General features: G+C 40.6%; 1 protein-coding gene across 2 annotated transcripts; it reads right to left on the reverse strand.

Annotated features, from left to right (window-relative positions):
- Nucleotides 1-100: 100 nt before the first annotated feature.
- LOC101859842 lies at nt 101-10588 on the reverse strand. Of its 2 annotated transcripts, none has more exons than XM_005092398.3 (3): nt 9866-10588; nt 5591-5778; nt 101-2947 (listed from the first exon to the last, which is right to left on the reverse strand). In XM_005092398.3, exons 2-3 carry the CDS (start codon nt 5768-5770, stop codon nt 2273-2275), a joined length of 855 nt encoding a protein of 284 aa, XP_005092455.1. In that variant the 5' UTR covers nt 5771-5778; nt 9866-10588; the 3' UTR covers nt 101-2272. The 2 variants fall into 2 exon arrangements, with proteins under 2 accessions (XP_005092455.1, XP_005092456.1); XM_005092399.3 differs by having other exon boundaries at nt 9853-10588.
- Between the last annotated feature and the right edge of the window lie 795 nt (nt 10589-11383).

The raw sequence follows: 11383 nt of genomic DNA on the forward strand, positions 1-11383 counted from the left end.
GGAAAAAGGAGGAAAAAAAGAGAAGAAAACGGAACAAAAATAGAGATAAAACAGAAAACGCATCCCCTGAATACCCCCCCTCCCCCCAAAAAAAGCCTAAAAGAGCAAAACAAATACCCTCACTCCCCCAACCCACCCAAAATTAAAATAAATAAATCAATAAATAAAGAACCAGGCTTGTTCGCCAAAAGCATGTTATATACAGCAACAGCCCACGGGACACAGCGAAACACATGCGTAGATTCAACAACATGGTTTTTTCAATTTTGTCCAAACGAGACAACAATCCTGCTTCAGGTACTGCACTAGATCTAGGACCAACTTAAAAATATTACACTATAATAATTGTTGCGAAGTCTAAAACTTGCGAGGCTGTCTTCCCCAGTCACAATGACAGACGTCAAATATGGACTGTGGCTACAATGTTTGCGACCAGCAATAATGTAAATCTTCCTCAAGCCAACATGTTCCACCATTGCAGCTACAACTCTCTACGAGTTGTGGCTTTTGCAAGTCAAAACACAGCTGTGTGCCTGGTCGAGTAGCCAGCGTGTTCTTTCATCTTGGTTGGAAAAGTTTCACAAAGAAATGTCTGTTGATACATGAGAAGCAAACACACCTCTAAATACTGGTACTTCTACGACCCGCTCGAATGTCATGACATCAAATACACAGTTCTATATTGGATCTAATGGACGCTGCAAGCCTTGGTGTTTGTTTGACAAAACAACCTCACGCTAAAACAAAACGATTTGAAAGTTTCGCGTTCGTAAAATTGACCCTTCATCCAATGGGACACTGCCAGCACACGTGACAAACAAGAAGGCTTAGTAAATGCCAAGAGAGTAGTAACTTTAATTGTTTATTTGTTTGTTGAAGGAAAAACCTTTTAAAGGATTACGAAAGTATGAGTTTAAAGATCAGACTATCTTCCCTGGGCACATCAAAGCCAAATAATACTTAATACATGTAGGCCTACTTAAATTGTGACCTTTGTTTTTTTAGTACAGTACAGAGGATCTGCCTGAGGTAGTAATATCATTTACACTTCCTGTCTGAGTCGGAACCCGAATGACGACAAAAATGGGCTCATAGGTTTGGAACTTTCATCCACCTACATATATGGTTTCGCTCTTTGGCTACATCATAAGAACACTATCCCAACACCTAGACAAAAGAGCATGCAACAAAGAAACAATTATCAAGCAAAGGCAGTCCCAACCTAGCGGCATTGTACAACTACATGGCACAGGCGGAGGCTCTTATACAGGCAGCAAACATCATCAGAGATGTAGTAGACCCCCAAAGCTAACAGTATTCCTGACAGGGGCCATGTGAGTACAGCACGCAATCAATGCCGACAAACACCCAAGGCTGAGAGAAGTGATGGCGGGCACCCCATGCCGTGACATCATGCTGCAGTGGATCCCATCGCACCGTGGTGTTTCAGGAAACGAACAGGCGGGCAGAGTGGCAAAAAATAGGTGCCCAAAAAAGAAAAACAAGACAACAATATCAACTTCACAGAAATGAAAACTCCTATAAATACACCATTTAAAACACCACATACACCAGATAACTGCCATGAGCTGTTCCACCAAGAGCAAGTGATTATCTTCAGACTACGAAAACAAAACAAAAGACACAGACAACACATGTACAGATGTAGTGCAATCACCAAAATGCCAGTGTGGAGAAGCAGACTAAACCGTAGAACACATCCTTTAGCAGTGCAAGAAACATAGGGCTCTGAGATAGGAAACGTGGCCAAACCAATAGACACTACAAGAGAAGCTGTGCGGGCCGACAGAAGAACTGAGCAGGATGGCCCAGTACATATATGGTAGAAGCCGGATTTCAGGCGAGATGCGATCGAGCACAAGAAGAGGGAGGAGAAATAACTACGATTCCATTTGCATACATGCTTTACGACAACAGGCCTCCAGGAATGTCGGAGACTGTAAGCTGTACATCTCATCAACGACCGGGACAAGCAGCAGTAAAAACGTAGCAGAAAGACGCTGCCAACCAAATGTCATGTACATGAAAAAAAAGTGTTCGTGTATCGTGACCATGATATAAACATGAGAAAATGTACAGTGGAGGGCACGTAGCAAGTGGATAAAAACAAAACTAGGAATTTAGTTGGTCGGTAAGACATCCACGTTTTACCCCGAGAATGTATAGGAAATCAGAACTGAAACATTCATTGTGATCTCATGAGTTTCCATACAATGAATCAAACAAGGGACATTAAAATATATTCCCAAAACTAAAAGTGACAAAAAAGAAAGGTGAGGAAAGACAAAACAAGACTGCCGAAAACATGGCTTTGCGCTAATCTGTCCACACCATTTCCAGAAGTCACGTTGGTTTTTAGATTGGTTTTCACAATTCCGTAATGCCACTCAGAGTCCTCTTCCTGGAAATACCATGGATGTTGGACTGGTGGCCGGTTAAGTGAGACGTCACTATAACCCACGGCGATGTCTGCACAGCCGTAAAACTGCTCTTGGTTACCACAGCCGACACACTGAGTCCCGTCTGGTCCGGTGCCCCAGCTGTTACCAGCATTGTACTTCCACTGCAACACGCATGCGCGGCACTTAAGACCTTCCGGTAAACGAAGTTTTAGCTTGATTTTCACATTATAGCCGTCTTCGGGCACTTGGTATCGGACCTTTCCAGTGTCCTCCACAAGTAAAGGATACTTCTTCAAACATTCATGGGTGATTTTTGCGAAAGGGTTGTCAGACGGGCAGACGTGAAACTCGAAGTACCCTTTGTGGTTGGCTGTTAGCTCAACCGTCACATCGATGACCTGACCCGTTCTGTACTTCCGGACGATGATTCCCGTTGCGTACTTGCCGCCTGCCTCGTTATCGAGTGGTCCATTCCAAGGGTCTCCGCAGACGCCGCATTTTCCGCCATTTTGTCCGTATTGGACCTGAGGATATAAAGTAATTATATTTAGTTCAATTAGCATCATTATTAGGCATAGCATGAGCTCAACTCCCTTTTCAACACAACAATTTAATGGTAAAATCCAGTTTAAGATAACAGGGCAACCAAAAAGGCACAAGATCATTCATGTAAGTAAAGCAGGAGTAGTGAGGGTAGCACTGGGTGGATGCCATGGACCCTAACGTCTGGTTCAGACATGTCACTTAAAATTCTAAAAATAACCAAAATGAAGGCAAAGAAAAATAAAATGAATGGATTGTCAAATTTCGGTTCTCTATATTAGAGCGGATTCCATACGCGGTGATATCAGTTTTTCTATAACTAATTAATTAGAGTAGCAGATGCACCAGAAGCATTCCCCTCTCCTCCTTCCACCAACTGAATATACGCGAGTTCTGTGTGACACCCATAGTACTGTAGACATTATGGAAGGGTCATTAAGGTTTGGTACAGTAACACAGCTACCAGCACTGTAAGAATATATCGTTTTCAGAAATTCGTTATCACGAACAAAGTAAAAGTAACAAGACGGAGAGTGTTATTAAGCAGAAGAACAAAAGAAGGATCTTAATCGCGAACTGTATTCATGCTGTTGAAAGGTAAAGAAGACAAGGCGAAATGGGAATCAAATCCAAGGATCTTTTAAGAGTAACTGTCTGATAACGGTCATTTTGTGTTGGAAACAGGCTATAGAGCCAACAAGAAAGTAAAGCGGAAGATTCAAGAAGTAGGACCCCGTGCTCTCCCGACAACTACCCCTCAAACTCATGCGTTCAGACAGCCCTGCCAACAGCGGCGTTCGGTTACCTCAGTTAATAGACACCTGATAATAACGAACGTTACAGGCGAACGAATACAAATCTTTTTATAAATTTCTGTACCTGCATGTAGACTGTTTTGTGTGCTTTTACGGTTACCTGCTCCTGATTTATAAGAGAGACAGGGTTTTCTATTTTTGTAAGAAAGGAACGTCATCTGTGACACAAACAGATCATTTCAAACAGTATCGTATGACATGGCACGGCATGGCATGGCAATGGTGTCCTACGGTGTGCTATGGTGTGCTATGGTGTGCTATGGTAGTATAGGTCTATCCCCACTGTAAACACTGTGTGGGATCATTTAAGAGGTGGGGTCTCCGAATGTAACAACCATCCCCAAAAAGATCAAACTAAGCGGGATGACGGCCTCAAAAACTTCTTGAAAACTATCCGAGTTCAAACAATGTCCCAACGATAATTCGAACCAGGATCGTCTTCATTGCAGTCCAACATGATACCAACCAAACTATTGGCGGGCCCTACTGTTTTTAGAAACATACGTTTGTACCTACAGATGGTGTTGTTCCCTGATTATCTATTGTAGAACCATACTTTAAGGAGAGCAACAATTGAACTTAAAGAGAGAGTGTTGGAAGAAATCCCAAGACCCACGACAATCAAAAGCAATTTTAGAGTATGGACGCCAGATAGTAACCCCCCCCCCCCCCCCCTAAAAAAACAACAACAAAAACCAAAAAAACAAAACAACAAAAAACAAAACAAAACCAAAAACAACTGCTGCACAGTCTTCATCATGAAAGTATATAAAAAAGGGTGCAGCAAGAGGTCTGTGAGGCACACTGAGTTACAAAGATGGTTAGTCAAAAGTTGATTTTCTGCCAGTGTGACCCAATATATATAATAATTGAGAAGATTTCCTCCATTAAAACATCTCTGATGCTGAGAGTTGTTCAACAAAAGTAGAGAGGGGAGGGGTGCAACTGACCCTATGCACATCGACTTTTTATCTAAATATTCGTTGTATGCACACACATGAAGACCCCAGGGGCTAGTCACATGACAAATATTCAGGACAACAGCCTGTTTTGCACGTGTTCAAATGGACTTCTGTCGTCCTTTCCATGTGCGACTGTTTTAAATAATATGTTACTGGTCCGTGAAAATGGCTACCTCTGACAAAACTGGTAATGGTGAGCGAAACAAAACAAGCCAAACAACAGATAAAGGCAAACAAAGGCAAAAACTGAAAATTGTGACTGGAGCATATATGAACCAAATTGACCAAGTAATCTATTTTGGCCGATTGTGCGATTTTGGGTAAGTGTCTTATTCAACCTTTCGACATGTCGGTCACTTATAAGTTCGATGGATTTCAGTCGGCTGTAAGTATACGAGAATCATACAGCAATGTAGAATTTAACAGTAAAAGTAAACCCGAGCCCTCCACTTGAACTTTAATTTGATATACTTCTTACATCCGGAGTCTCACTCTCAGAGGCACCACATTTGAATCGCCAGGACATCAGGCACAAAAGACTCTTTTAGCTCATTTTTTAAAAGGGGTGTAGAAATCTACGTTAGCGTTTTAACTTAGTTTCAGAACTTGTCCTTTGGAGATCGAACACTAGAATGAGTGGAACCATAAGGAGCCTAAGCAACTCTGGTTTTGCTGTTGCCTTAATTGATATGCCGCAAGACTGCAAGGCAAATCACAAGGAAAAATTTGAATACAGTATATTCCGAATATGTACATGTATTTCTTAGTCTGCTATTGGAGATAGATTTTAATTCTAACAACTTGTTCTGAACAAAGTGAAAGGGCGAACATTTTATCTGAAACTCACCCCAACTCCTCCGCAAAACAGCTGGTTGTCGTCATAGTTGTGCGGTGTGTCGTATCCCAGACGCCACATTGACGACCTTGATGGTGGCTCTAACAAACGGCCATGACCTTGACACATCGGACTCAGCAGACTCAGCAGTAGAAACGACACAACTTTCGGGAAAATAGCTGAAGACTGCATCTTTTCATCTGCGTGATAAAAATTCCAAAACCAGCTCACGAATGGAAAGAAGAAAAATACGCATGTAAACTGAATTAAAAGAAATTTTTAGATATGCCTTCAGACAAACAGACAAAGATAGATAGATAGATGGATGGATGGATAGATGGATGGATGGATGGATGGATGGATGGATGGATGGATGGATGGATGGATGGAGTGAGAGGGGGGGAAGAGGAGGGAGGGAGACGGAGAGAGAGAGAGAGAGAGAGAGAGAGAGAGAGAGAGAGAGAGAGAGAGAGAGAGAGAGAGAGAGAGAGAGAGAGAGAGAGACAGAGAGAGACAGAGAGAGAGAGATAGAAACATTTTGAAGGGGTAGCAGCTTTCTGTGATGGTTTTATCTGGGCTTTTACTTTTGTAGCAGATGTTGGTGAAGATGTAGGTATAGAAGGCTTTGATGCAGATGTTGGTAAAAGATAGTAAATACATTGTACGTTGGTCTAGTTAATTTTGTTCAAATTATTTTTGAAAAGATGTAAGTATAGATGGTTTTAGTATTTATCTTGATGAAGATGTAGATTTATACGGTTTTGATGTAGATGTTGGTATTGACTGTTCTGGTACAGATCTAACGGCGTCTGTAGTACCGCGAGTAGACACTTCGCCGTCGCACGCAGAAGGTTCGATTCCTGAGTGAGGGGAATTTTTATCGAGTACATGCATCTCGATCTTCCGGCGCGAAGCCTGCCTCCTAAATGATCTAAACAACTGCACGTACATAAAAAAAAAACTGGGTATAAACGGTTCCCGGATATGTATTGATGTATTTGTAAGTATGGATGTACCAGCAGACTCCCCCAAAAACTTTCCCGACAGCGACACCCATGAAAACGGTTAAAATAGAGTTGAAGGAAGTTAGAGCACATGCTCCACGTGACGCTCTTTTCGGGCGACATATCTCTGAGGCGGTAGACGAAATTGTCTATGACACTCTGCTGCATTGGCACCGCTGAGCCTTTGATGCACTTGGATCTTGTACAGTTTAAACTTCAGATCGTACTTCAACATGCGCCAAACGTATTCTCTGGCAATAGTTAATTTAATACTCCATCACCACTGCCATATCCTCAGGAGTGAGCACTAGCATCGGTCTCCTACTGTGTGTGACCCTAGTTTTAATCTCTTGTTTTTATTTTCAACAGAGCCATGCGACTTGAAGTCAGCCACCCACTTAAGTATTGTTACTTTACTTGGTATTTTCTTGGTCTTTGTTGTTAATTCCAAACCATTTTGCAGAAGAGATTCCCTGTCTGCATAAAAGACTTTGTTTCTATATATTATCTAACCATAAAAATACGTTGTTAGACAGTGTACAGAGTCTTCGGAGTAGCCGTGGCTGCTTCCAAGATACTGTTGTTTTTGTTATGTATTTCTCCTTCCAAATGGTTCAGCTTGCTTCCAGTTATTTTTGAATAGATTGTGCACTTCTGTGCAGAGTTATACTGATATAGGCTTTCCCTGGGGTAACGTTTTTTTTGGGTTTTTTTAATTGGGGGGGGGGGGGGGTCAGTAGGTAACTACCGGGTCTAAAAAAATGGACCCCTTTAAACAGCAACAAATCACATTATCTTGGAACCAGTTTTAATGAAACTTTACAGGAATAAAAATCAACCGTGATGACGCTACATTTGTTAGTGTGAAAAAAAGATCTATCTGTTTGTTAAAATATATATCAAATAAAAAATTTTTCAACCAAAACTGACTAAAACGCAAAACCTTGCAGCTTCTTAAAAACCAACCACTGTTCTATTTCAAATAGTCACTATTTATGCGTTTGGAAAACAAATTAAGACAAAATTGATATTACTAAATAAACTCATGGAAGGTGTTCGCTATCTAAATCTCCAGATGTAGACCATTTCTTTCCATACAAGCTTCAATACACAAACTGGAAAATGTTTTAACACCCCTGTGGTATGTTTCTCTTTCGATTCTTTGGACGTCTTGTTCAACAAGTTTGAACCGTTCGATTATTTGTGGGTTGTTTCCCTAACTCTGGCTATTGAAAATCCACAAAGGATAATTGAAGGGGCTCTAGTAGGAGGAATGTGATAATCATTCATTTGTAAATTTTCGGCTTATAAGAGGTTCCCCAAACTTTTCTTGTAACCTTATCAGGGTCACTCTTGATGTGAGAGTTGTGGCCCCACTTCAGTGGAACCAATTCTGTATAGCATAACGCGTTCTCCCCGAACTTCCACAAAACCTTCTCGGCCTGTTTAGATATCTATCTGAGGTGACTGTGGTAGTTTTACCGTCCTTATCTTAAAACGGTGAAACCAGAATGGGCTGATCGCGCCCTTGTAGCTTAACGCTTATAAAAAGTAACATTTTGCGTTTTATCCAATTTTGGTTGAAATTTAAAAAACATGATATTTCACGAACATGTTGGTGGATTTCACCATATTTACAAACTTGACGTCCTCTTGGTTGAATTATAGCTGTTCGAATTTTTGTTGATATTAATGTAGAGATGACCGACTTGGCACAACAGTTTGGTTGGTATGATTTTATCTTAACTTAATAATATTTTTCCTCAACAACTGAGGCTAGATGAAAAAACTTTTCTTCCTAAATTTTTATTAAATACTTCAAGTCCCCGTTGGGCGAAAAATTGAATTGTTCACAGCACTTCCCACGTCTCACGCATATTTTGCATTTTTGTATGTTCTGCGTGATCACAGCTCTTTAATGACACTTTTTTAGTGGCAAAACTTGTTACAAGAAAAGAATCTTATGTTATAATGGACACATTTTTGGACTAACGGTTTTCAAAACATGCGTTCAATAAGCAAAACGTTGCGATTAGAAATAAAATGATTGACTTGCTTTTCAAAGCGATATTGTCCTCGTTATAAACCTGTTGAAATTTGTAAAAACTGCCCTCTTGGATTTTTTAAATATTTAAGTATTTATTAAAGCATTTTCTAGAATACGCATAACAGGGGTTTACAAACATATTGATCTGTTAAAACAAATTGATACAAGTCATTGTGCAAAAACTGGAGAGTCTTTGTTCGATTGTACAGGAAATACATGCATTTGACAAAGAGTTGCGCCACAAATTTTCGACCGCACTATAATGGACGATTTGGTGAATTTGGTGGGCGGTTTAGGTCACTTGGACAGTGACAGATGCTTTGAAATGCCCCGCTAGGAATAAATTATGAATTACGTTGCTGGGAAATACGAAAAATGTTAGACTATTTCTAAAGAGAGTAAAAGCAGGTGCTGGTTATAAAAAAGTTGACAAGCACTGGTATAGAGATGGTTGTTGTATAGATGCTGATGTTGGTAACGATGCTTCTGTTAAAGATGCTGACATGGATAATTATTATTTATAAAGATGTTTGCATTAAAAAAATCTGGTATACATGTTGGCATGGATGAATTTGTTAGAGTTATTGAAATAGGTCATTCTTTATATAGACATTTATTTAGATAGTTCTGGAATAGATGTAGGGAATGTACAAACGATGGTACATTTTGGTACAGATTAAGATGTTGATATAGATGTTGATATAGATAGTTCTGGTAGATTCATAGATGTTGGTTCTGACAGTTCTGGTATAGACGTCAGTCTAGATAGTTCTGCTACAGATATTGTTACAGTGTCATTGTCGGATTGTGTTGCCCTCTAACTCGAATAATCATAATAACCATAATAATAATAATAATGATAATAATAATAATAATAATAATAATAATAATAATAATAATAATAATAATAATAAGAAGAAGAAGAAGAAGAAGAAGAAGAAGAAGAAGAAGAAGAAAAAGAAGAAGAAGAAGGAGAAGGAGAAGGACGAGGTGAAGGAGGTGGAGGAGGAGGCGGAATGGAGGAAGGAAGGAAGGGAGGAGAAGGTGGAGGAATGGAGGAAAGGAAGGGGAGGAGAAGGAATGGGGAATAGAAGGGAGGAGGAGGACGAGGAGCGATAGGAGGAGGAAGATGAGGAGGAGGAGGGGGAGGTAGACGAGAAAGAGAAGGAAGAGAAAGAAGAAAATTCAAAAAGTCTCAGTACCTCCTTGAGTCGTTGGCTTACCAGCTGTACTCACCAGTCAAGTGTGTGATATCCGCTCAGAGCTGGGACGTTGAAGTGACCCTCAGACTATTCGTTCTCCGTCCTCCTCCTTACCCCGGTGACCGACGGGCAGTTTAACATCAGCAGGACACGTCCACTCTGAGAACGCCGAACCTCTCTCGATGACTCACTGATTTCACAATACCACTACCCTTATGATTGCTGTGATCTCATCTGGGATCTGATACACAGTAGCAATGAGAAAGCTTTCACAGTTAATGCGGGGTCGGTGGGTTTCGTTTTGTTTGTTTGAGTGAATTTCAAAACACAGGAAAACGTATTTTGGTCACGTCAGACAACTATTATGAAATACTTTAAAAAATTATATCGGGTGCTTGTGTCTCCAGGTGACAAACGGTAGGATCATCCGTCTTGAAGATTTTGCACCAGTGTTACAAAATGATTGCTTCGTCTGTCAAAATTTAGGTCGGTGCAAGAGAAGGCCTATGGATCAATACTCACATAGTGTTAACAAGTACCTATTGAATTGACTCAAAAGTCGTCACATTTTTAAAACCGTGAATCACAAGAACAATGTATTTCGGGAAGGCAAACAAACCAAATCCCAAAATATCACTAAAAACACGAACGCGCTATCCCAGTGTCTGATGGAGGGAGAAGCAACCCGCGCACTGACAGAAAACTGAGAACTGAGTCGTCGTGACTGCATTCTTGTTTTAAACATGGCACAGGCTTGGCCCACATCATAGAGTTAGGAAAATATACAGAAGGTGCTACGGGCGTTTAGAGACGGCCTTATCCTTATAAGAAGCTGTCTTTTGAGTAGGCATTCTAGATCTATATAAACTGAAGAAATATACCCAAGAAAAAATGGACCTTGCTTCAGTAGGCCTATGACAAAACGGCACGCATTCTTACTGCGAAAGTCCTAACTTTCATTTGCAAGCAGCGTTATGGTCGGTCTTTGAGGGACCTTTTTGCAGTCTTTGCATTCTCAATACCAACATAATATGTAGCGCAGTTTTCTGCCAATCTGGCAAACACGACAAAGATCTCAGCTTGAATCGGAATAAGGTCTAAACCTTTCTTGTCCTTCCAAGAATATTTTCATCTGAGCCTAGTGCCCTTCTGAAAGTAGGCTACGCATTTTATGTTTGGTAGGGCGGTATAGTAATAAACAATACGCGTCTCCGAGTAGCACAGCTAAATCTGTTGATGGCATGCTGCAGTGGGATTTAAAGGACTCCTGGTTCGAATCTTAAAAAAAATGATTTCTTTAGCTTCGGTTATAACAAGAATTTTATCAAATTTTCATTTTCCTTTGAGAATGATTGTTTCGGAGACGCTTCAGATTTGGAGTCCCAGCCTTAAATATTTTATTTCGAAAACGCGCTAGACGTCTATACTCGCACCACACCAGTACCAAGGCACCTTCCGTCTTTTTTTCGGCTTCTGTGATCTGTCCCAAGCTGTCTGTCCCGATGATCCCTAGGAATAAACCAATGAAGCGAAGTAGCTCTGTGGAGAAATT

Source organism: Aplysia californica, unplaced genomic scaffold (genome assembly GCF_000002075.1).
Source record: "Aplysia californica isolate F4 #8 unplaced genomic scaffold, AplCal3.0 scaffold00046, whole genome shotgun sequence".
Taxonomy (NCBI): domain Eukaryota; kingdom Metazoa; phylum Mollusca; class Gastropoda; order Aplysiida; family Aplysiidae; genus Aplysia; species Aplysia californica.